The 27,055-nt window shown below is 39.6% G+C and overlaps 1 protein-coding gene across 4 annotated transcripts in view; it reads left to right on the forward strand.

Moving 5' to 3' along the window:
- Nucleotides 1–6,116: 6,116 nt before the first annotated feature.
- HIPK1 (homeodomain interacting protein kinase 1) overlaps nucleotides 6,117–27,055 on the forward strand; it is a 49,341-nt gene continuing 28,402 nt past the window's right edge. For 3 of the 4 annotated variants that reach the window (XM_059928331.1, XM_059928339.1, XM_059928348.1), the window contains exons 1-3: nucleotides 6,118–6,269; nucleotides 16,331–17,408; nucleotides 24,633–24,756. In XM_059928331.1, coding sequence (XP_059784314.1) covers nucleotides 16,333–17,408; nucleotides 24,633–24,756 — 1,200 coding nt within the window. In that variant the 5' untranslated portion in view covers nucleotides 6,118–6,269; nucleotides 16,331–16,332. Of the gene's footprint in view, nucleotides 6,270–16,330; nucleotides 17,409–24,632; nucleotides 24,757–27,055 lie in introns of all 4 variants that reach the window. The other variant, XM_059928359.1, reaches the window with a different exon arrangement.

Raw genomic sequence — 27,055 nt, forward strand, 5'->3', positions numbered from 1 at the left:
TATAAAACAGTGAACAAGACAGAAAATGTCCTGCCCACGTGGAACTTAAATTCTAAAAGAGAGAGACAGGCAGTATACATAAATAAATAAATATCAGATAGTGATACGTGTTAAGAAGAAAATAAGACTGGCTAATTGGGGTGAAGAGCAGTTCAGATAAAGGTCAAGGAAGTGTCCCTGTGGAATTGACACTTAAGATGAGACCTGAGATGGACTTCCCTGGTGGCACAGTGGTTAAGAATCTGCCTGCCAATGCAGGGGACACGGGTTCGAGCCCTGGTCTGGGAAGATCCCACATACCGCGGAGCAACTAAGCCCGTGCGTCACAACTACTGAGCCTGCGCTCTAGAGCCCACGAGCCACAACTACTGAGCCCACGTGCCACAACTACTGAAGCCCGAGTGCCTAGAGCCTGTGCCCCACGACAAGAGAAGCCACCGCAATGAGAGCCTGTGCACCGCAACGAAGAGTAGCCCCCGCTCGCCGCAACTAGAGAAAGGCTGCGTGCAGCAACGAAGACCCAACGCAGCCAAAAATAAAATAAATTAAAAAAAAAAAAAAAAAAGATGAGACCTGAGAGGTGGAAAGGTGAAGACCTGGGGACAGCATCAGCACCAAGACCATGTGACAGCAATGACCTCTGTGCCCAAGAAACATCAAGAAGAGCTGTGCCAGCAGGAGAGAAGAGGAGATGGGCTCAGAGAAGGAGGCAGAAGTTGGATCAGATGTGACCTACAGGTTAAAGCAAGAAGTTTGGGTTTTAGTCTAAGTGTAATGGGAAGTGCTTTAGTGTGTGTGCGCGGGTGGTATGATCTGATATATATTTTTAAAAGCAACAGATGGAGAATGGGGCAAGAACGAAAGCAGGAATACCAGTCAGGAAGCTCTTGCAGCAGTGAGAGATACTGGTGAGCTGAACTGGGGTTTTTGGAGAAAGAGGCTTTGCATTTTGTTTGGATATGAAGCTATTAGAGTTACCTCTTTAACACAAGCAGCTGAAGGGAGAAAGACATCCCTTTTCCTCCACCAAAGCTTTCACAGGGGAAAAGTGTATCTATAACCATATATATATATATATATATATATATATATATATATATATATACACGCATATATATAGGATATTACATAGATACACATATTTGGAGGAAATGAAGAAAAGAAGAAGAAAAAATGAGTATCTACAAGTAAATAATTGGAATATTTTATGAATTAACACTATTTCCTATAATAGACATGTTTTATAACTATGTGCTTAAGAGGAAAAAAACACGTTTTACTTGTTTTGGAGTCAACACAAGCCTTGGGGTTAGAGGTTACACTTCCTGAGAGACTAGGACTCTTCCTTAAAAAAATGAATTTATTAGAGAATAATTATTCTTTAAATTATTTAAATTATTATGAAGTTTTAACCATGAAATTTTATAGAGAATAACATTAGTCCTGACCTTTGAATATCTGCATCTTCGAGGAGAGAGCTGTAAGATATAATAGAGAACAGAGCATCGTCAAATTCAGTCTGAATTGAGCCTTTCTGTTTAATTCACCAAGTTGTGAATTCTGTAAGGATGTGTTACATCCTTACAGAAGAGCACCTGAATGAACAAGGTAATTTTTGGTAGAGAGCAGCCTCTTTCTGCAAGGCTCCTAGTCAATACATACATAATTAGAAACTGCACTTCTAATCAAGATAGGACAGAAAAATCCATACTTATTATTCTTCTATATTTTACTTCTCATAGACTTTCTGATTTTGTAGACAGTATCAGTGGAGATGAACAGTAGTGGATTCAGGATATTTGTGGGGAGTAACACTGAAGAAATTTTCTGATGGATAGAATGAGGCAGGTAAAGAAAAAGTATTACCATCTCCATTTTAACGATGAGAAAAGTGAGGCTCATGAGCACACCCACTATCACACCCTCGTAACTGGAAGAGTCAGGACTCCTAGTGACATCAGCCTCTAAAGCCCGTGTTTTTCTTCTATACAGGACATTCAGGGAGCACTGAGTGCTTGATCAGGCAGAAGCCCTATTTCACATCAGAGAATTTACCCTCTAGGGTTTAGATAGGGCACCTCCCCCCACTTCAGCCCCACTGGAGAGAACCACTTGCTAAACACGATGACAGTTTACTGATTTTATACTGCATAAATATTATCTCTATAACTTGCAACTATCCTGTGTGAAAACTAGTGTCCTGGTTGGCTAATGGGGGTGAAGAGCAGTTCAGATAAAGGTCAAGGAAGTGTCCCTGTGGAATCGAATAGAAACAGACTCACAGACATAGAAAACGAACATGTTTAACAAAGGGGAAAAAGAGGGGAGGGAAGGGATAAATTAGGAGTATGGGATTAACAGATATAAACTACTATACATAAAATAGATAAGCATCAAGGATTTACTGTGTATCACAGGAAACTATATTCAATATCTTGTAATAACCTATAATAGAAGATAATCTGAAAAAATATATATATATATAACCGAATCACTTTGCTGTACACCTGAAAACTAACACAATATTGTAAATCAACTACACTTCAATTAAAAAAAATATTATCACCCAATGAGGGACAGAGACATTCATCTAGCTTCGGGTGTGATACCCTGAGAAGAACACAGTGTCTTTATTCTGGCCGGAAATGGATAACTTAAACCTAGTAATGAAGAAATATGAGATAAACATAAATGACAAACCTAAAATGAGGAGCATTGTATTATTTTAAAGAAGGATTCTGTATTCTTCAAAAATATCAAAGACAAAGAAAGGCTAAGGATCTCTTTCAGATTAACAGAGACTAAAGAGACTGACAATTAAGTGGAATATTTGATTCTAAACTGGATCTTGTACTGGAAGAGGAAAAGATGGTAAGAAAGGCATTATTGGATTGACAAATTTGGAATACAGATGGTAGATGAGATAAATGTATTTTATCAATGTTAAGTTTCCTGGAATTGATAATTGTATGTATTGTGTCTGTAAAAGAATGTATTTATTCTTAGGACATTCAAATATTAAGGGATAAAGGAGCATGACGTATGCGATTTACTTGCAAATGGTCAGATAAAAACGTGTGTAATCTATTTGGCTGAGAATGCAAATGTTAAAGCAACAGGGTCAAAACGTTAATAAGTAAATCTGAGTAAAGGGTATATGGGTGCTCCTTTTACTATTCTTGCAACTTTTCTATGAGTGTGAAATCATTTCCAAATAAAAAGTCTCCTGGAGTCTAGATTTGAAAAATCAGTGAGGATTCTCTCTCGTTGATTCAAAGGATTTGCCCACGTTCTGCCTCCTATTCTTTACTTCAGACCTTCACTCTCATCTGGTTTTCCCAGTTTTAGAACTGTTGGCTTCTACTTGCATTCTCTTTTTCTTCTGGGTCCCTTGGATTTACTACTTGTTTGGATAGTTTGCCTAGCTTTTGGACTCAATTTCTCTCAAGACACAGCCTTTTGGTCAGCTTCTCCTACTTGGCCTTAAGCACTGCAGTTCCTGAGTGACTTCTGGTCTACAACACTGAATCTAGGCCCTAGAGGGATATCACACCCTAGATGACACATCAATGCTTCCAACTGGCAACAGCTCCATCTCCCTCTCCAGCTGCCCCGACTTTGGGAGGAAATAGTTCGCATATCTTCTCCCTTCTCTCCGTGTTCCCTGCTTGATCAAACCCTCATCACAGTTTTCTAATTAGACTCTCTTTGTCCAGTCTTTGCCCACTCCAGCCTGCCACCCTCCTCACAGCTACCAGTTCTCTCTTTAAAGCACGGATTCCTTCATATTACCTGTCTGATTAAACCTCCACTAGCTCTGCATTGCCTTTCAAACTCTGACTCGGCCTACCTTACTGTTTCCACATTCTGCCACTTCTCTGCTGAACTGTATGCTCCTTCAGGGCACAGACCATACCCTTTTCTTCTTTGTTATCCTTAATTCTAACACAGTACCTGGCATACAGAAGATACTCAATAGATATTTGCTGAATTGACAAATGAACTCTAGTTACACTAAACTCTGAAACTTCTTTGAGCATACCATGTTTAAACATCACCTTCTCTGAAGATCTTCCCTGACTCTGTCATTCAAATCTTAGATATATGTCCCCATGCATTTTTTTTTTTTTCCTCACTAGACTGTACTGTAAGCTTTCTGAGGGAAAAGACCATGACTTATTCATCTTGCATCTGACTCAGTGTCTAGGAGAGTGCCTGGTATCAAGCAGGCAGAGTTTGTTGGATGGATATATGAATACCAGAGAGAGGAAAATACTAGATCTTAAGAAGGTCTCAATGTAGTGAGACAGACTGAGGAAATGACCAAAGAACAATGAAAATAGAGATCAACAAGTATAAATAAATAAGGTACAAGAAGTAAATAAAGTAGTCAAATGATGATGCAGAACTGAATAACCAGAATCAAGTGGGAGTCAAAGAGGAAAGTCTTCCTAAAGGCAAATTTTGAGATATGTTTGAAAAGAGGAAAGGGACATAATGTGGGAGAGTAGGGGCTTAGAGGCCTGTCATGGAGTTGGGTTGAACCAAGGCACGGTAAGCAATTAACGTTTTGGAAGCCTGCTTTTCAAGCAGGATCTGTTCTACCCGAGGGCTCAAGTTCTGCCTTTTTCATGGCTCTCCAAGCAGGCATGTTCACCAACTCTCCACGTCTTGAGGTTTCCCAGGTCAGTCCATTGTAGGACTTTATGTTCTCTAAGTTTCTGTGAAAATAAGCAAACACACCTGCCCTGTGGCATTGAACACTCTTGCTAACCCTGGTCCTCTAGGGAAATAAAGTTCCCTGTTCCCAATAAAACAGAACTGCTTCCAGTGCTGTTAAGCCAGGAGAGAAACCCAAAGGTAGCATAACCACTTTAGCACATCTTCACAAAAATTCTCTCTTCCATCCAAAAAGGTCAAGGATGTATAATGAATGACATCTGAGAAATATAACCTGATAGCAGAATCTTGTCTTAGCCACATCTGCCCTCTCCGTAAAGCGTATATGCAAATAAATACCCATAGTGCTGTACAGCCACTTTCTAGGGCTCAGATCCTTGTCGCCTCCAGCACTTGCGGGATGGAAAAAAATATACTACCGTCTCCCTACAAATATCCCACACTTTAGGAATCAGAGCATTTTACACAGCAAGAGGTGTATCTGAACTTTTCCAGAATTTCTTGGCCCAGGGAGATGGCAACTGTCTTTCTATTAGGATAACCTAGTTTTCACGCAGTGTTTATTTTTTCAGAATGTTGTGTGCCCAACGCATTCCGTTTCCTGAATACCCGGTTTTGCTATCTCCTGGTAGAGGAGAGAAAATTATGGTAGTATTAGCCCACTACAGGTTTTGAGGGGGTTGGGTTCAGAGCACAGCTATTCTTTCTCACCTTCTAATGCAAACCCAGGTTCCCAAGGAGGCAATGGAAGAGCCCGCTCAGGGGCTCCTAATGCGTGTGGAGGCTTACGCAGCCTACACACCGCTGTCACGCAGCTAGAACGTCCCTAGATGGCAACGAAACATTAAAGCCTAAACTGAGGTAATTCCTCACCAGCAGGGGGCTTCCTCGGTAGGCACTGCCTCCCCGCGCGCTGTCCAATCTCTGGGGGTGTCACACTAGGCGGTGGTGATGTCACACTGGCGGGGATGACATTTGAAAGCTGGACCGCCACACCGCCACCAAGCACCTTTCAGTCACCGCGGAGTCGGCCGTGAGGAGGGGGCGGGGAGCCGATCCCCGCACTCGATCCACGCTGGCTCCCCACGGAGGCCCACCCACTCCCACTCCCACTCCCCCTCCCCCTCCCACCAGTACTATGAAGTCATCCTAACCCGCCCGCTCTCCGACACTTCCGCCTCAGTAGGTGTCATGGCGCGGGGCTGGGGACTAGTTCCCGCGAGGAGGGGCCGGCCGGATGGGGGCGGCCGCTCGGCGCTCAGCTCGTCGAGTCTGGCGACAACGGCGGCTGCGGAGCCAGGGGCCCGGCGGTGGCCCCGGACGGCAGCGGGAGGCTGAGGCGGGAGCGCGCGGTGCTGAGGCGGCGGCGGCGGCGGCGGCGAGAGGCCGGGCGGCGGAGCGGGGGGGGGAGGCTGAGGGGGCTCCCCCCGTGGGACGGGCGCGGGGACGGCTCCGGGGGGCGGGGGCCGGGGCCCGGGCCGGCTCGCGCGGGGGGTATGATGATCCGGCGGCGGGGCCCCGGATCTCGTCTCCTCCGCCGCCTCCTCACGGCAGCCCCAGCTCGCGGCTGAGAACCAGACACACCGGCGGTGAGTCGAGGCGGGGGGGCAGTGGCCTTGGCAGGGAGCGACCTCCCATCGGCTTCCCGCGGCGGGGCCGGGCCGGCCACCGGCTCTCCGGGGCGCCCGGCCTGCGGGGGGCGCCTCCCTCAGCGGCCCCCACCCGGGACCCGGGGCCGAGCCCTGCGGCGCGGCCGGTGACGGCCGCGGAGGGGATAGCGTTCCCAGGAAAGTGGGGAGGCTGCGGGCTTGTTTTCGGGGCAACTCCCCCGTGTCCTGCCACTTCTCTCCTGGGCGTGTTGTTGTCCTCAGATGACAGGGGGCCGCCTGGCGTCTTCTCACCCGGCCGGTTTTTTCTCGGCTGTCGTGGCCGGTTCCCAGTGTGTGGCTTGTGCGTGTGAATTTCACAGCTCTGCTTAGTGCCGTGGTTTGGGGTTGTTTGTGCTGTTGGGGACCAGGAAGCGGTGTCTGGAACGGACGGCCGCGGGGAGGTGGGTGTGGGAGCCCTCCTATCCTCTCCGCTGCTGTTCTTTAATCGTTAGGTTGGTAAATTGTAATGATGGTGGAGACTGCGTGGGACCGGCCCACCTAATGTATATCTATGCAAGGCAGATCTGGATGTCTGGCTCAAAGGGAAACTTTTGCTGTGTGACGCCACTTTCCCAAAGCTTTCGTTTAAAAAAAAAAAAAAAAAGAGGGGGGCGGGGAAACAACCAAAACTCTTGGTAAGGCCCCCCGCTGTTCACAGGTCTGTGGGAAAGAGGCCGTTTTTTGTGCCTAGCAACCAAGACCTGGGGCTCGGTCTCCAAGAGCGCTGGTCTAACCTCCAATTTGTTGTGGTGACAAACCGTGAGCTCTGGCCTGTGTTTACGCTCGGCGCGCTTTCTTTCCTGTTTAGGTGGGGGAAGGGAGGAGGGGCTAGAGAAGGGGAAAAAAAACCACCCCAAGCTCCAGTGTCTTTCCTCCACTTAACCCCCTGACTCAGTTGTAGATACTCTTTGAGGCAGCCCTAGATGCTTTTCCTTAGTGACACTTTGGGAATTTTCAGTCATTGCATCAAAATATTAATTTCAGCTATAGACTCTTCTGCCCAATCTGTCCTTTATCTTGTTTCCTAGTAACTGATGAAAACAGCAGCATGGCTTCCTTCTTCTGATGAAGTGGGGTTAAATTAAGGGGCTGATGCCCTCAGCAGAACCTACAATTTTGCTCTTGTTTGTGTAAAGCTATTTTTGATTCCTGGTCTGTAGTGGGTTCTTTTTTTTTTTTTTTTAAGATTATAGAGAATGCAAATCTTTACCAGCTCTTTTTCATATGTAGGTCTAAAGCTTTCTGTAAAGCATCTAAAAATCTACTAACGAGTCATATAATAGTTGTTAATTCAGCTGGTGATTTTGGAGATACCTGTAATCATCTCAGGGTTCTGTGTTATAAAACTGGTATGATGGTATGATGAAAGATATCATTGACTTTAAGACACTGTTCCAGGCTTGAAGGATATTTTGGTAAAGTACTTGTGGCTGGAACTGGAGGCAGCCACGCCAGTAAAACATCTTACCAGTAAAATGGTGAATGAGATGTTGTAAACATACTGAGTCTGATTAGTAAGTAGGACTTTTGAGGGCGATATCTTCATGAATAGTTTATCCTATCTTTGGACATTGTAGTTTTATGGATTGCAGAGCAAGTTGGTTGGTAACTTGAGATTGAAAACCAAGTCAGAATTTTCTCCTAAAAGAAAAAAAGATTATCTCAACATTCACAGTTCTCTGGAAAATAGAATTCTTTTATTCTCTGGTTTTGTTTTCATAAGCACAGCTTAGTCAGTGGTTGTGTTGGTAGAAATCAGTGAGCCAAACCTGCCTTATAAACTTCTTACAGTTGGAACTTGTGCAGCTTGTTGTTAGTTATATACTGTAACTGGTTCTTTTGTAATTTGAAGTAATTTTGCAAACATGAACTTCCTGATCGGCCCTTTTATTTTCATTTTCATGACTATATAAAGCAATCCATTTTTTAAAAAGTTACAGTTGTTAATTTCTCCCCAGTTTCTTCCCTTAAATTTTATGCCATTCTGAACACAAGTCATCAAAATAATTTTTCTCTCAAGTACAATTTCAATAATCACTGATTTGCTTTTCGCTTCCTTTTTTGTTTTTAATTTTTTGTTCCTAATCTCCCATCTCCCTAAATGCCTTACGTATTTTTGTAGAGCATAATTTGGCACTTAAAAAATTTTTACATCCTGTTTTTATATTTTTCTTTTCTATGTGTCATATCACCTAAGCAACATTTTAAGTTCTTTGAAGATAGGGAAACTTAGGTGTATTTCTTTGGATTCTTTAAGAGAGCCTTGTACAGTGCTTACCCACCGTACTTAATGAAAAAGAATCAGAAAACCTGAATTCTTTGCCAGCATTACTACTCATTAGCTCTGTGTAAAAGTTGTTTGGCTTTCTTGGGTCTACTTTTTCTAATCTTGGAATTACAGGGTTTTAGAAAGTCTTTTAAGGTCCATTTTAGCCGTAAGAATCCCTGTACTTTTTTTGCCAGTGTCTTCTCCTCCAAGCAAATGCATTACTCTAAATGGTTTTTCATTTTTCTATATCCCCTGGCATACTGGCAAAAGTTATCTCATTCATCTAAGACCTCCTTCTACCTTCTGTCTGCCAAACTGTCGTTACCTTAGTTGAGTACTATTTTCCGTAGGCCTTTTCTGGCTGATCTAAACAGGGTCCTATCTTAGTGTTTATGTTTCATATTGATTTGCTAATTTGTCATTTTTGTTAATTTGTCATTTTTCTTATGATAGAAACTCCGAGGTATAGTTTTCTTTATTCTAAACTTTATAGACGTTATAGACTGTCCTGTGCACATACTAAGATAGTACCATTTTACCAAATATGAAAAACACTTTTCTTTTGTTCTGTTGCTATAGATTCGTCATTCCAAATAAATCTAAGAGAGCAATTGAAATTTAGGAAAAAATATCCTGCCTAGAAGGAAAACGCCACTCAGCCAGTTTACCAAAATATTACAAAATTAGTTTAAATGGCTGTAAATTACATAGAATTGTAGAGCTCCTTCTTTGTCAGCTACCACCTTCCACACCCTATTTTTGCATACTAGTTGAGGAACTGGCTCTTTCACATGGTTCCATGTGAAGGAAGTGCTACAGGAAAGGGGGTGGGGAACTTTGATTCAAATGCTGTCCTCAGGGTTTCAAGCTTATTTTTTCCTTCTGTATCACTATACTTAGAATAAGTATTCTCTTGTAGACAACAGACTATAATTTCTATCTCATGTGAGTATTTCTCTAATTTAGTCAGAATGACTTCTGAGATCCTCTTACATTTATATATGGAGCAGTAATGTGATCTCTTTATAGTCATTCATTTAGCAAACATTTGACACACGCTGTATGCCAGCCATTGTGATTGATGCCGGTGGTACAAAAGAAGAAGATACCTACTCAGCTGTTGGGAATTGCCCTCATGGAACTTGCAGTTTAGAAGAGAAGTCAACTCTTAAATAAGTAGTTACAAATAGTCATACTTAGAATAAAAATCCAGAGTGACCGCAAGTCAGTATGTATTCTGGCCCTTGTCTGCCTTTTTTGGGTTCTGCTTCTACTATTTTTTCCCTTGTTCCGTTCCATCCATTCTGGTCTCTTCTTCAAATAGGCCAAGAATGTATCTTGGCACTAACTGTTCTCTCACTGGGATGGCTTCTTCTTGTCAATTAGGTCCTAGCTTTACGTGCCACCATCCTACAGTGCCTTCCCTGACCACCAAAGAGTATCTCTCCCCCTCCCACCATCTCTGTCATGTCATTGTGTTTGTTTTCATCATAACATTTATCACTAGCTGCCATTTTCTTGGGGGAGAGGTGTTTATCTCCCCAGTAGAAAGTAAACTCCAGGAGATAAGGGATCTTGTCCATCTGGAACCACTGTTATCCCTGGGATCTAGAACAGTGCCAGCAGACATACTAGATGCTCAAAATACGTTTGTTCAATGAATAAATGAAATAAATAAGTACAAGTGTGGTAAGTGCTACTACTTCTGTAGTAGAGGATGCTGTGGGAGCCTTTATCAGGAAATCTAACCTAGTGGTCTGGAGAAGGCTATCCTGAATGTATTTGTCAGTGCGTAGGGCTGACTAAACAATCTTGCTGAAGGAAATTTGTTTTTCTCTCATGTAACAACCTAAAGTAAATGTTCCAGGTTGAAGTGCGCATTTCTGCTGGGCAGGTTGCTCTGCTCTACATGATCATTCAGGTACCCATGTTCTTTCCATCTTGCTGCTCTCCCAACCCTTGAGTGTTGTCTCAGGGCAGAAACTGGATCTCCATGGGTTCCTCCTGGTGGAAAGGGAATGGAACACTAAAGGCTCATACGTCACTTTTTATTGGAGGGAGGGACTGGTAAATGTAGTCTAGCCTTGTGCCTGGGATGAAAGAGAAAGTAGGTTGTGGTCCAGACCAACAGCCTATGCCACATTGAAAAAGTGAGCTTTAAGTAAAGGCTAAAAGGATAAGTAGTAGTTAAAAGAAGAGAAGACAGGGTAAAATGAAGTTCAGAGAGAGAATGTTATGTATGAAGGAACTGGGGCAGGAGAAATAAAGGCCTACTCTAGACCCAGAAGCATTTCGAATTACTGGAAAAGAGTGCCTGAGGGAAAGAGTCAGTGACACGAGGCTACAAAAATAATCAGGGTCCAGATCTTATAAAGCCTGACAATCCAAAGTAGAGATTTTGGACTTTATCCTAAAGTTTTTATTTTATTTTGTTATTTTATTTTATTTTTTAATTTATTTTTGGCTGCGTCGGGTCTTCGTTTCTGCACGCGGGCTTTCTCTAGTTGGCGGCGAGCGAGGGCTACTCTCTGTTGTGGTGCACGGGCTTCTCATCACGGTGGCTTCTCCTTGTTATGGAGCACGGGCTCTAGGTGTTGGGCTTCAGTAGTTGTGGCTCGTGGGCTCTAGAGCGCAGGCTCAGTAGTTGTGGTGCAGGGGCTTAGTTGCTCTGTGGCATGTCGGATCTTCCTGGACCAGGGCTCGAACCCGTGTCCCCTACATTAGCAGGCGGATTCTTAACCACTGCGCCACCAGGGAAGTCCCTATCCTAAAGTTTTAAATGAGGGATAGATATGCATTTTTAAAAGCTTCAGTTGTAAGGTGAAGAATGAATTGAGAAGGGACCTTAAAAAGAGGGCTAGAGAGTACCATTTGGGGAAAGTTAGGCTGTTGGACTACGTAGTGCAGGATTGTGCAGTAGGTGGGAGATACTTGGTGTTCCAGTGAAAGAGTTTTCTTCGCAATCTTATCTTTTTCCAGAATGTGTATTCTTATTTACCCACTTTAATGATATGGATACTCTTTATATATCAGTGTGCTGGAGAATATGTACATCTGTGTACATGTCAGCTGAGGACAAGTGCTAGAGGAAGAAATCAATATGCAGTACTGATGGTAGGTTATTTAGATCACCAATTGTTAAATTGAATCAAAAAGACAAAGATGACTCCAAGCAAAAGCATTAGGAATTTATTATTGGTATGTCTGGGAAAAGGTGGAAGTTAGTCAAGACTAAGGACAAAACACATAAATGATTACCTCCATTGTCATACTCAACTATTTCATTCATAGTTATAATATTTGAATTCTTTATGGTAAGATTATCTAACTGTAGTGCCCAGAGGGTGGGGCACCCAGTAAATGTTGTGAAATAGATGTGCCCATGGCAGGGAGTGGGGAAGCTGTTAATTTGACTGTTTTTGAAAGCCTTGGAGTCTAGCAAGACTCAGTTCTCTTTTTAGCAATAAGTACAAGTACCAGTAGCCTTTTGCCTTTTGTTCTAGTTTGGGATTAATGCAGTGGGGAAGTTTGTCATTATTTTTAGACGGTTAAATCCTTGGAAAGTCAGGTTTGAAATGAAAAGACTCGTTTATTGCTAGAGTCAAGAGGGGAAACATTTTCAGGAAGTTAGCTTTTAATTTATTGGGAGCTGTTCTCATGTGAATTGAAAATAGTGTAATGTGCTTAACGGAGTGTGGTACATTGTAAATTTTCCACAGATGTTAATTCTATTCCATGGTTTTGTTTGGGAAGTCTCAGCCTAGGGAGAAAACTGCCTCTCACCCCCCCACCACCCCCTGCAAAAAAAAAAAAAAGAAAAGCAAATTTTGTGGGACATAGTATCTTTATTTTGTGTTTTAGAAATGGCTGTTTTTAGCTGAATTTCAGAGTGTTATATAAATAAGAGTATAGATTTTTCTAGGCAATTTTGATTCTGTATTTTGTTCTCACCTAGTGCTTGTTGAGGTCAGGCTGAGTCTCAACCACACTGTAAGAGTCCTGGTGGCATGACATTGACTTCAGTACCACACACCCTTGCTGCGGGGAAGGCCAGTGAAATTCTGGGTTGTTATTTCGCTATGGGTGGACTTAAGTTTGTCTTACTGAGTAAGAATTATTATATTTATTTATATACTTAAACTGTTGGAACAATTTCCTAGAACTTGTGCTTTTTGCAGTGCTCAGTGTGAATTTGAAGCCATCAGTATCTGTTATTTTGTTCATTGGGTGAAAGGTTGTCATTAACATTCCTCTGGTAAAGAGAGTACTTTTGAAAAGTCTCCAGTTATGATCATCATACTTTTAAAAACTTGGAGTTACATTTCATGAATTCTTTTCAGTATTATTACTTTAAGCCCCCATATTCCTATACATAGCTACAAACTGCAAATTTTGTATAGTATTCAAATTTTTTACTAAATACTTTTAGGTACGTGAAGGTTGTGCTTATGTATTTTGATAGATTGTTAAAAGTAGGAACTCAACAAATATACGATGGAAAACAAATTTCAAAAATTTGCTTCCTTTTCGTTGTTCAGAAATTGGTTTGGTATTATGACAAGAAATATTTTTGCATATATTAATAGGTAAATTTTGTAAAGGCATTACTTGATTTCAGTTTTTCTCTTATTATAGTTTGGTATTATGTCAGTGATATAGGTAGAATAAGATGATTTGTAAATTTGTAACCTAGGAGTTAAATTGCAATAACATTCTTTTTTGTTTTTTTAATATTTATTTATTTATTTTGGTTGCTCCAGGTCTTAGTTGCGGCTCCAGAGCTCCTTAGTTGCGGCACGTGGGCTTCTTAGTTGTGGCACGTGAACTCTTAGTTGTGGCATGCATGTGGGATCTAGTTCCCTGACCAGGGATCGAACCCGGATCCCTTGCATTGGGAGCGCTTAGTCTTATCCACTGCGCCACCAGTGAAGTCCCGCAATAACATTCTTTTAATTTATACTTTTTTTTCTCTTCAAGGTTCATATAAATTATAGAAACTCTTGTTTAAAGTAAATCCAGACAGCATTTTAGAAATTGAAGGTTGAGGGTTTGTTCTTCCTTCCAGCTATCTGGTCCAGTGCAGATGGTTTTTAGTTGCATTCAAGCACAAAGAAATGTATACTTTGTTTTTTTATGTTCTGTAACATCCCTTGTCATGTTTCCTTCCTTTCTAGTTGTGTGTGTTTATTCTCTTATGACTAATAAAATTACACTGTGAGTACTAGAGTGGAGACTTCCCCCATATCTCAAGGACTGCACAGATAAAAGAGAGGGACGTCAAAAAACCAAAACAAAAGAAGCATTTGAGAATCCTGCAGTTTAACACGAGTAGTAGGGAGTAGAAATGAAGTTGGTAGGCAGTGGTCAAATCACCCAGCAAATACTGAGTGTCTGTATATTGCCAGAGTCTGTGGTAGGTTCTGGTGATATAAGCAAAAGAACAAGACAGATATGGTACCTGCTCTCATGGAACTTTTACAGTATCCGGGAATGTAACATTAAATAAATAATGTTATAAGGTAGGTACAGGGTGTTGTGGGAATGCAGTGGTGGTGGTGATTGTGGGGAGTGTGTGTGTGTGTGTGAGTGTGTGAGTGTGAGAGAGAAGAAACAGTTTTCCTAGCAGAAAGTCTCCAACATAGAGGGCCTCTCAAGAACTGAAAGAAGGGGCAGTATGGCTGGAGTGGTGGAGGAATCGAGGTGGGGAGATTTTGGAAGACAGCAGCCAGATTTTGGGGGAGCTTTTTAAGGCAAGTTGAGGATTTTGGATTTTATCCCTAAAGCAGTGAAAGACCCTGGAGGCAGAAGGAGGGAGATGGTTAACAAAGAGCATTCCTCCAATATATAATACATAGTTTAAAAGCAAAGGTACCCTGAGTGCATTCAGGATGAGTTTGGAGGCCCCTGGCAGTTTGAACTAGAAAGGTTCCAATAAGGGTAGAGAAAAAATGGCTGATCTGAAATATGCTCAGGAAGTAGATAAGATTTATTTTAGGTTAGATATGAGGATTAAGGGAGGGAAACAAGGGAGGGGAATGAGTCAGGATAATAATATTAAGTGAGTTTTTGGCACTAAGCACGTTGTGTGTATTAAATCATTTAATTCACCATTTTATAGATGAGGAAACTGAGACTCATTGCCTCCCTGATTTTTTGGCTTGAGGTGTTAGATGCATGGTGGTGTCTCATAATTGAGGTAAAAAACTGGGCGTGGGGTGGAGGCCCAGAAGTTTAATTCTGGACATCTTGAATTTGAGATGTCTCTAAGATATCCAAGTTGAAGTGTGGAGTGGTTATTTGAAAATAAGGATTTGGAGTTCAAGAGAGAAGTCTGGGTTAGAGAGGGAAATTTGTTATTTTTTCGCAGATGACTAATGCTGGGAAGTAGTGAAAAGAGGGAATGTGGAGCAAGAGAAGCGGGATTAGTGTGGAGTAAGAGAAGAGGGATTAGTGTGGAGCCCCGAGGCATCTGAGGGTTATGTGATTCAGAAGGAAGAAGATAAATGTGAAATGGCTTGTATGCTAGGTCAAATGTTTGGACTTTATTCTGAAAATATTAGCTTTGGGATTAGTCTTTGGGCTTATTGAGCTTGAGGTGTCTATGGGACATTCAGGGGCAGAAAGGTGGGCAGTTCTTATTACCTTTCCCCATATTTTTCTAAGGATGACTTCCCGAGGTTCTTCAGGAGATCCCATCTGGGCTTTGCCTCATCCTGATTACTTTCTTCTGGTCAGTTTCTTCTGGTCAGTTTACATTGTAAATGGTCCTTTTACAATGTAGTGGACAGAGCTAGACACTTTTGTGATCTGAGTAGAGTGGGTTGCCTTCACTTTGCCACATTCTGGACACTACTTTTCCTGTGAATATGGTTTAAGATTGAATTAGCTTTTGAGGGGAGGGGAACATTATTACATAGTGTTTCTCTTGCTAACAAAGTGTTTTTCATATATGATCCTGCGAAACCTTGTATCTCTTATCCTTGTGCTTTGTGCTAGCCAGATTTTGGACCTAAGTAGGAAGTCAATATTTGTGTTAAATGTCATCAGCTAGATTTACCTTATGGTTTCTGCTCTTTGTGATCTTTTTGGACCCGTTACTTAGCAATATTGAGTATCCTGCCCAAATTTGGTTCATCTATGAATTTTATAAGCATGTCATCTATGTCTACATTTAAATAATTGATTAAAAAGCTAAGCAGGGCAGGAATGAAGACAGCTGTGGAATGAACTCTGGGGCCAAAGAGCTTGGGTTTGAATTCTAGTGCTGCCACTTAAGAGCTTTGTTACTTTGGGCAAATTATTTTAACCAGTCTGTGTCTTAGTTTCCTCATCTGTAGAATGGAAATAATGATAGTATGTTTTTCAAAAGGTTGTGGTGAGAATTAAACGAGTTATGTGTATGAAGTGCTTAGACTACCACTTGGCACATACTAAGTGATCAATCATCTAAGCTATTGTTGTTGTTGTTTTTATTTTATAAACCATCTTAGATGTTCATACTCTTTTAACAATATGTCCTATTATTGCTGAGTCTCAAAAAAGTGATTCAGGATGTGTAATTGACCAAAAAGTTTATCTTTCTATAATAGGAAACATGTTTTGGAAAATGTATAAAATAAAACCTCAGCCAGATATACGTTTACTTGTTTTTTCTAAACTGAAAGTTTTCCGATATACTAATTGAGGGGTTGTATAAAATTGAGGGCCTAATTCTTCCTCTTTCTTGATGTAGGTATGGCATCACAGCTGCAGGTGTTTTCCCCCCCATCAGTGTCGTCGAGTGCCTTCTGCAGTGCAAAGAAACTGAAAATAGAGCCTTCTGGTTGGGATGTTTCTGGACAGAGCAGCAACGACAAATACTATACCCACAGCAAAACCCTCCCAGCCACACAAGGGCAAGCCAACTCTTCTCACCAGGTAGCAAATTTCAACATCCCTGCTTACGACCAGGGCCTCCTCCTCCCAGCTCCTACAGTGGAGCATATTGTTGTAACAGCTGCTGATAGCTCTGCCAGTGCTGCTACATCCACCTTCCAAAGCAGCCAGACCCTGACTCACAGAAGCAACGTTTCTTTGCTTGAGCCATATCAAAAATGTGGATTGAAAAGAAAAAGTGAGGAAGTTGACAGCAACGGTAGCGTGCAAATCATAGAAGAACATCCCCCTCTCATGCTGCAAAACAGGACTGTGGTGGGTGCCGCTGCCACGACCACCACTGTGACCACGAAGAGTAGCAGTTCCAGTGGAGAAGGGGATTACCAGCTGGTCCAGCATGAGATCCTTTGCTCTATGACAAACAGCTATGAAGTCTTGGAGTTCTTAGGCCGGGGAACATTTGGACAGGTGGCTAAATGCTGGAAGCGGAGCACCAAGGAAATTGTGGCTATTAAAATCTTGAAGAACCACCCCTCCTATGCCAGACAAGGACAGATTGAAGTGAGCATCCTTTCCCGCCTAAGCAGTGAAAATGCCGATGAGTATAATTTTGTTCGTTCTTATGAGTGCTTTCAGCATAAGAATCATACCTGCCTTGTGTTTGAGATGCTGGAGCAGAACTTATATGATTTTCTAAAGCAGAATAAGTTTAGCCCACTGCCACTCAAGTACATCAGACCAATCTTGCAGCAGGTGGCCACAGCCCTGATGAAGCTCAAGAGCCTTGGTCTAATTCACGCTGACCTTAAGCCTGAAAACATAATGCTGGTCGATCCAGTGCGCCAACCCTACCGAGTGAAGGTCATTGACTTTGGTTCTGCTAGTCACGTTTCCAAAGCTGTGTGCTCAACCTACTTACAGTCACGTTACTACAGGCAAGTGGCAAATGCTAAAAAGCATGTCTTCGACTAGAGATCTGTCTTTATATTTAACATACATTACAAAGGGCTACGTATAACAATGAATTTATTTACAGATTTCAACACAGAATAGGATAATATATTTTAGTATTATCCTAAATATATTTAGTATTTAATATTCCATGTGTGTGTGCAATTCCTATACGTAACATTATTTTATTTCTGAAATATTAACTCTAGAAAGATTAATTCAGTCTGATTCTGAAGGTTGTTCCTAGTTGAATTATAGTAGCATCTGGTTCCTTCTTTACTACCATTATACCTAATTTTCCCATTTTAAAGTGTTTTAAATATATAAGATGTTTACTTATATATGAGGAATTTGGGCATATGCTGCTATTTTTCCCAGGTTCCTATCTTGGCAGGTAAGATGCCTTGGGAATAATTCCAAGTTTAACTCTAGCAACGTTTTATTATTTTACATTTTCTTTCTTGCATAATAGAGAGAACTGGATTAGATGATTGCTAAGGTCTCTTCTCGTTTTAATATTCTCCATAGTCCTTTGAACTTATTTGCATATGAACTTATTTGGTTATCCTAAAATGGCCTTGACCCAAACACCTTATACTTTAGTGATTTATATTTCCATATTGATACTTCTAATAAAGCTATCTTTTCAATATATAATAATTATTGGGACAGAACTTAAATGCTGGTATATAGAATTTTGTCTGTACTGTAACCAAGGAGCATTACTGAAAGAGAGAAGACGGGAAAGTCTTTAAATGAGCTTTTATTTCTCAGTATGTCATTTATCTGTCTAGTTATTAATTTTAAGGAATCTTATATTTATTTTAATGGTCATGCATTAAACACAGATTGTACACTCACCCAATCACGAAGTGAAACAATAAAAAAAGATAACCCACAAAATAAGTTTTATCAAGAGATGTGTCCAACATACCAAATGCCTATAATAAATTTTGAGGAAATAGAAATTCTGAACTAAGAATTTTATATTATGTGTGAAAATAATGTAAGGACATTTTAACCTGTATAGGGACTCAGAAAATATGCCATCTACATATTTTTGTTTTTCTAATTGTGATAAAACCTACCTAACATGAAGTTTACCATGTACCATTCAGTGTTGTGAAGTATCTTCATAGTGTTGTATAGCCTTCACCACTATCTATTTCCAAATTTTTTTTATCACCCAAAACAGAAACTCTGTAACCATTAAGCAGTAACTACTCCACCCTCCTACCCCCTACCCCTGTTACCTCTATTTGACTTTCTGTCTCTATGAAATTGCCTATTCTAGATATTGCATATAAGTGGAATCATACAATATTTCTCCTTTTGGGTCTGACTTACTTCACTTAGCATAATGTTTTCAAGGTTAATCTCTGAAATTCTGTAGCATGTATCAGAATTTCATTCCTTTTCAGGACTGAATAATATTCTATTGCATGTATATACCACATTTTATTTATCTATTCATCTGTTGATGGACACTTGGGTTGTTTCCACATTTTTGGCTATTGTGAATAATGATGTAATGAACATTGGCATTCAAGTGTTTGAGTCCCTGTTTTCAATTCTTTTGGGTATAAAACTAGAAGTAGAGTTGCTGGGTCATATGGTAATTCTTTAACTTTTTGAGGAACCACCAAACTGTTTTTCTCAGCCACTGCACGATTTTATATTCCCACCGGCAGTGCATGAGGATTCCAATTTCTCCATATCCTCACCAATACACCAACACTTGTTATTTTCTTTCTCTCTCTCTCTCTCTTTTTTTTGGATAATAACCATCCTTATGTATGTGAAATGATATCTCATATAGTTTTGATTTGCATTTCCCTAATGATTAGTGATGGTGAGCATCATTTCATATGCTTATTGGCTATCTGTATGTCTTCTCTGGAGAAATGTCTTAAGTCCTTTGTCCATCTTTGAATTGGATTGTTTTTTGTTGTTGCTGAGTTGTAGGAGTTCTTTATATATTCTGAGTATTAATCCCTGGTCAGATATATGATTTACAGATATTTTCTCCCATTCCATGGGGTTGTCTTTTCACTATATTGATAGTGTTGTTTGCACAAAAGTTTTAAATTTTCATGAAGTCCTATTTGTCTTTTTTGTTGTTGCTTATACTTTTGGTATATTCAAGAAATCGTCAAACCAATGTCATGAAGCTTTCCCCCATGTTTTCTTCAAATAGCTTTAGCTCTTATATTTAGGTTTTTGATCCATTTTGAGTTAATTTTTATATGGTATAAAGTATGGGTCCAATTTCATTCTTTTGCATGTGGATATTCAGTTTTCCCAGCACCATTTGCTGAAAAGACTGTCTTTTCTCCATTGAATGGTCTTGACACTCTTGTCAGAATCCTTTGGCCATATATATGAGGGTTCATTTCTGGGCTCTCCCTTCTGTTCCATTGTTCTAAATGTCTGTCTTTATGCCAGTGCCATGCTTTTTTGATTACTTGTAGCTTTGTAATAAGTTTTGAAATCAGGAAGTGTGAGACCTCTAGTTTTATTTTCTTTCAAGATTGTTTTGGCTTTTTTGGAGTCTCCTGAAATTCTATATGAGTTTTAGGATGGACTTTTCTATTTCTGAAAAAAACCTCATTGGTGTTTATAGGGATTGCACTGAGTCTGCAAATCACTTTGCGCAGTATTGACGTCTTAACAACATTGTCTTCCAATCCACCCTAATCTATTTTTATCTTTTCTTTTTATAGTTTTCTAAAACTCTATCACAGTAATACTTGATGATGAGCCTAAGGCAAGTGGAATAGCAGCTCAGGCATTACTTCTTTATATAAATTTTATCCACAGTGGTCCTGTGCATGTTGCATTGTTGCTTTATTAGAGTCCATTAAATCCTCACCCTCTTGTCTTTCAGAAAACCTTTCTGAAATCCTTTTGACCATTGAAGCGTTCTGGCTCCAGAGCCAGGCTTCCTCTTACCCTCCTTTTTACATTGCATTGTTTACATTGCTTCATCTTGCTGATAACATGCCGAAGTACTATCAGTTGACATAAATTTTTGCCACCATGCTGTCTCTGTTGGCCATGGGCATGGCTAAATGACTCAGGCAGTAAAAATAAAGTACTTTATTTCCTAGCCCACTGTAAATGTAAATGTAGACTAATTCCAAGAGAAGTTGCTGTCTTTGGGGCTTGAGTTTTAGGCACAAAGGTTTGTCATGCTTATAAGCTCAGTGCTTTGCCATTCTGAACAGGCTAGCTGGCCTTAAAGCTGAGATCACTTTGTTATGGACGGAAGGACAAGATCTAGATAAGGAAAACATATTTTCAGTTTATCCTAGACAAACAAACAATCCAGTTTCATCTGACACTGAAACCACAGTTAACACCTAAGCCGCAGATGTAGGAAGTTAGACTTTATGTAACATCTCTTATTTGGTTTGATGCCTCTGAGATGGATGGGAAGAAACAAGAGTGTTCATGAAGATGAGCAGAGAATGATTTGTGCTATTAAGTGATTCCAACCTCAGCTTGCTCTGGGTTCCAGTGAAATAGAGCTTTATGACTTAGGTGGAATTTTTCAATTTAAAGGAGTTTGAAGTTGGGAAATCAAAACGCAAGGATTGCTATTTCTACCTCCTGGTTATAGCAATGAAAGCCTGTTTAGTATTTGTTCTCGAAGGATGGGATGTATCTTCAAAGAGGAGAGTCACCATGTCCAAAGTACAGTTAATGCCATTTTCCTGCTAAAGGGAAGACTGCTAGTTTTGTTTTCCTTTTTCCTGTGCTTTAATAGGTAATCTTTTTTACTGCCCAGTTGTTAGGATGTCAGAGCTGGAAAGGGACCTAGAAGAGTAATTAACTTATTATATAGATGAAGTAGAACAAGAATTTCAGTGTATAGTTTATATTGAGGGATTGAGAAATGTTGGAGGCCAAGGGGAAAGATGAAATAGTAATGAAAATATTATCAAGAGTTTTGATCTGAATTCAGAGGTTAAAACGTTCAGTCTTTAGAGGTGAACCTGCTCTAAATGATGTTCAGTAAAAGAAGATAACTTAAGTCTTTTTGCTTCCTGGAGTTTACGTAAGTCTAACATTTTTAGGCTCTAATGAAAGTGAGAAGTCCTCAATAGACTGAGCAGCCTTATTTTATTTTACTTTATTTTTACTGCTTTCCTTTTTTTTCTTTTGATACTTAACCTTTTTGCATGGTAGATGTGGTAGAGTTAACTGTTTTGGGTGAGCTTTTACTTGAAATACTTAGCTGCTTTTGTTTCTCCAGAAGCAGAGCGAGACCAAATGGAAAAACTGATTGCAGTCAGTCTTCAGGGTTTTTTTGTTTAGTGGGGCTTGGGGGATGGAATTGGTGTTTTTCTTAATTTCCCTTAAACTTTAAGCCTTAGAAGCCTAACAGTTATCACATCTTATGGCTACCTTTTTAAAGAAGTAAGTTATTGGGTGGCCTGGCCCCTCCCTGTGACCTGCCTTTTGGATTTTAAAATGTATTCCTGGTATAGTGGGAATGGCAAAATCAATCTGCTGCTCTTCAGTTGATGTTTAGGAATGTTCTAAGCCCAGTTTTTATTTTGGCACAAAGCCATTTGTATTCTCCCTGCCAGCTATTTTTGGCACTGTCATGAACTTAGAAATTAATCAGTCTGCTCAGTGAAAGTAAAAATTTTGTTCCGTTTCAATTTTAGAAAGGCTTTTATGTTTCTGGGTACTCTTACCCTCTAGTTTATTAATGCTATCAAATATGCCACAGTGGTTGTATTTAATTGAACTCTGAAATTCCATCAGTAATATGGGGCTCTAGTCACCTGCAACAGGAATATCACTTTTTTGTTTTCTTTGGCTAACAAAACCACAGTTCACATCAAATAGCCCAAAAACTGATGGTATTAGTGGTTCCACCCTTAGCTGTCAAATAGTGTAAGTCCCAGCAGGCCTGGATCTTCTGCTGTTTTTGTGCAAGGATCCAGGAAGTTTTTAGACCCTATGGAGTCCTCTAATTTATCATTTTCTAGGGGCTACTTAGAAAATTACTCTGGGAGGATATTCTTATTTAGGGAAATATCTTTATACCCTCCCCACTCAGTCTTTGTCTGCCCCCCCTCCCCCATACACACAATGCAACAATAAGCACATACTGCTTAAGAATAAAATTTGGGAAACCTAGGCACTTCATGAGGAGACATGGCCTATTAGATGGTTCCTAATGGAGAGTTCTGCTTTTCCATTTAGCTCCTGATTAATGAGGGATCTGGATCTGGAGTGTCCTTACAGATTCAAATTCTGTGACTTGTAAGAAGGAAAGGAAATTATTTGGAGATGATAAAGTGTTTCAGAGCTCAGACCTTGGATCCAGACTGCCTGGGCTCCAGCCTTGGGCAAGTTACTTAACCTGCCAGTGCTCAGTTTCTACATCTGTAAAATGGAAATAATACTTTCTTACGTAGAATCTAAGGTGCCATTGATTATAAGATGAAATATAATATTATTTATGTACCAATAAGAAAGTAAAGACACTGCCATTAAACTAAAATATACCATTATTTGCAGGAATCTTCTTAATTTCAGAGATGTTAAAATGTGAAAAATGTGTATCTTATAATTGATTACTTAATAGTGATAATATCTGCTTTCATAGGATTGTTGTAAGAATTAAGTGAACCCCACATTTATAAAGAACTCAGTGCATGACACATACTAAGTACTATATAAGTGTCATCTATTATTATCAATATATTACCTATTATTATCATCCCCCTTTTGAATCCATTTATCTCTTAATTTTAGTTACAATTTGAAAAATACCATGTATACCACCATGCCAAATAGATGAGTATAGATGGATATGTATTTAACTTTTACTTATTTAGAGACAGTATAATGTACTCAACTTCAGAGGTAGGCTACCAGGATTCAAATTCTAGCTCTGCCACTTATTAACTGTGTGATTTTGGGCAAATTACTTAATCTATTTGCCTCTGTTTCCTCCTCTATAAGTATAATATAGAGGGGATAATAATTTTGCCTTGGATATATTCATATATAGAGAGCTCTTAGTTTATAGTATTACCATAGTTTTCTCTTTAAGGTTTCGTAGGGTTGGGTTTCTCATGTGGAGCATTAGTGGAAATGAATATTTCTGAAAGCACACAGAGAGTTCAAAGTTTTAAAAGAATGATGGTATAATAATAATAGTCATTGTTTTCTCTAACACTTACATAATGCTAACCATGTGCCAAGCGCTGGTCAAGAGCTTTAATATTTGAACGACATCATTATCATCATCATCATTATTTTTTACTTATTTATTTTAACCTTACCACAACCTTATGTAGTAGGAGGTACTCATCTCCATTCTATGAATGAAGAACCTGAGGCTCATAGTGGGAATCAGCCGCATAGCACAGGAAGATCAGCTCAGTGCTTTGTGACCACCTAGAGGGGTGGGATAGGGAGGGCGGGAGGGAGATGCAAGAGGGAGGAGATATGGGAATATATGTATATGTATAGCTGATTCACTTTGTTATACAGCAGAAACTAGCACACCATTGTAAAGCAATTATACTCCAATAAAGATGTTAAAAAAAAAAAAAGAACCTGAGCCTCAGAAAGATTAATTGCCTACAGCTGTTAAATAATGGAATTAGGATGTGAACCACTGTGTCTCTACAGAAGGCATTTCTGTCATAAAGGGGTATTTATTGATCAGGCCATTTAATTGATTTTTCTGTAATTAAAAAGTTTCTAAGAATAAAAAGAATAAGTCCATAATCCCTTATCTGTAATTTCTAAATTCAGAAAGCTTTCAAAGCTAAAAATCTTTTTCTAAGTTTGGTATAAACTTATTTATTGGCAAGACCTGACTTGAATCAATGTAAGGCTGTTTAAAGTATTTGTCTGGCTTAGTGTGATTGCTCATATGTTTTGTTGCAGAAGCATTAATGTGTTTGATTATGGGATGCTTCCCTAAACTCCATTGGGATTATTATGAAGTATGTAGTTTATGCATGGGTAGTACCTTTCTGAAATTAAAAAAGCTCTGAATTTCAAAACACATCTGGGGCCAAGAGTTTCGAATTATGGATTTTATACCAAAGGTTGTTTTCAGTTTCATTAAGTCAATGTACCTTTACCTGATACTAAAATAAGACTTAATCGACATAGTTAGTTTCCCAAAATAATGTGTAATTTTTTTAATCTGCTATTTTTGTTTTTGCTAGAGCCCCTGAAATTATTCTTGGATTACCATTTTGTGAAGCTATTGATATGTGGTCATTGGGCTGTGTGATAGCTGAGCTGTTCCTGGGGTGGCCTCTTTATCCTGGTGCTTCAGAATATGATCAGGTAAGAGTGTTTATTTGGATGGCAATAGAAAGCAAGTAGTTACTGGTGAAAGATTCTAGAGGAATAGAAGTACTAGTGAAGTATTTAGATTGTAGGGAAAGAATAGTCCAATTAAAAATAATTTTTTAAAGAATGGAATTTTCTCTACCTGCTTCTTAGTCTGAAGTTATATTTGCAATTCTAAACTTTAAAAAGGATTTTATTTTATATTACTTTAGATTGCTACTTTTCCAGATCTGTAATGATTTATTAGAGACTTAGCTTGTCAGCCAATGTGTCTTGTGAATTAGGATATGAAAGTAGAGTAAGGATGTGAAGTTGGAATTTTAAGAGCAAACTTTGGCTCATTCAGTGCTATTTATTCCTTTTTATACATGACACACACTGAAGTAATTACTCTCTGCATACCGAAACACATTGGACCCTAGAAGTTGTGATGTGTATTAGGTCTCTGTAACATAGGATTTAGGAGGGAAATCTTATGAGTTGAAAAGTATTGTAACAAATTATCTATGTTTCAAAACAGACAAGCTTTAGAAGATATGCTACCACTTCCTAAGAAACTGGTCCTAAGGAAAAAAGTTTTGCCATGGAAGTAAATTGTGAATTCTCATTTTTTGTTCTTTCAAAAAAATGGTTCTAACTACTATGCTGTAAGCTCTTTGAGGGCAGAGACTGTTTGATTCTACCAGTGTATCCTCAGCTACTGACATTGCATCTGGGACACAGTAGGTACATCAGGTGTTTTTTTAGTTTTTTTGAGAAATGAATGGTTATTTTGAACCATTAAAAGAGAAAAGAGCAAAATAGTGTTTTTCCCTATTCAACCTGGAATTTTGACTCCTCAGTCCATTTTAGAGTAGATGTAACATTTACCAACTTCCAAAAATTTGACTCTTTGGATTTGTCTCTGAGTGAGACATAAAAAATGATTTGTTCGTATGATAAGTAACCAGTTACATTGAGCTTTGTAATTTTTCAGTCTTTCATTCACCTTGTGAGACATGAACCACCTTCCTTATTTTAACAACAACCACAAAAAAGTGTGAGGGAGATTAAATGATGCAAAACCACAGTTACTTGAACCAATCCATTGATTCTCCTCTTTGGGTTTTAGACTCTTGAGAATCTGATGAAGCTATGGATCTTCTCAGAAAAATATGCTCACAATGTTTTATATACAAAGTTAGGGAATTCGTGGACCCCCCGATTAAGAAACCTCGCTCCGAGCAATTATAGCCTGTAAAGTGCCATTCCTAGGCCAACTGTTTTGTGGCATCTCTTCAACCTTAGAAAACAGATTGCATTGTAAATATTCCTAGGAAGTGGAACCAAATAAAATTAGATTTAGAAGCTAAGGTACAATGGGAGGTTACCTTGTAAAGAAATGATATGGTAGTTTTGAGAATTTTTGCCTGGTGCACAGATGCGAAACTGGGTTGTAGGAGAAAGTTGTTTTTTCCCCATGCTTAATAATGAATAAATAGGGTGTTGCTGTTGTAGAGCAGGATTGGGAATACTTTATCTTGATGCATCTTTGCTTATACAAAAAGGTTCCTGTGGCAGGATCCTTGTTCTTACAGCTGAGTTTTTTAAAAACTTTATTGAGATATAATTCACATACCGTATAATTCAGCCATTTAAAGTGTGCAAATCAGTGGTCTTTAGTATGTTCACAGGGTTGTGAACCATAGCCACAATCAGTTTAGAACATTTTCATGACTCTAAAATGAAACCCAGTACTTACTAGCAGTCAGTACCCATTCTTCCCTAACCACCCCACCACCACTCTGGGATCCAGTAATCTACTTTCTGTCTGTATAGATTTGCCTATTCTAGCATAGCATATTCATCACATACAATATGTGGTCTTTTGTGCTGGGCTTCTTTTACTTAGCATGATGTTTTTCATCCATGCTGTTGCCTGTATCACCACTTTTTATGGCTGATCAATGTTTCATTGTGTGTGTGTATGTATATATGTATATATATGTGTGTGTGTGTGTGTGTGTGTGTATATATATATATGTATGCCACGTTTTTTTATGTGCTCATCTGTTGATGGACACTTGGGGTGTTACCACCTTTTGGCTGTCGTGAATAATGGTGCTATGAATATTGGTGTACCAGGGTTTAAGTCCCTGTTTTCCGTTCCTTTGGGTCTAAAGCTAGAAGTAGAATTGCTGGGTCATATGCTAATTCTATGTTTAACTTTCTGAGGAACCAACAAACTGTTTTCCACAGTGGTTATACCATTTTACATTCCTACCAACAATGTACAAGAGTTGCAGTTTCCCTA

The sequence above is a fragment of the Balaenoptera ricei genome, chromosome 1 (assembly GCF_028023285.1).
Source record: "Balaenoptera ricei isolate mBalRic1 chromosome 1, mBalRic1.hap2, whole genome shotgun sequence".
NCBI classification, from domain to species: Eukaryota; Metazoa; Chordata; class Mammalia; order Artiodactyla; family Balaenopteridae; genus Balaenoptera; species Balaenoptera ricei.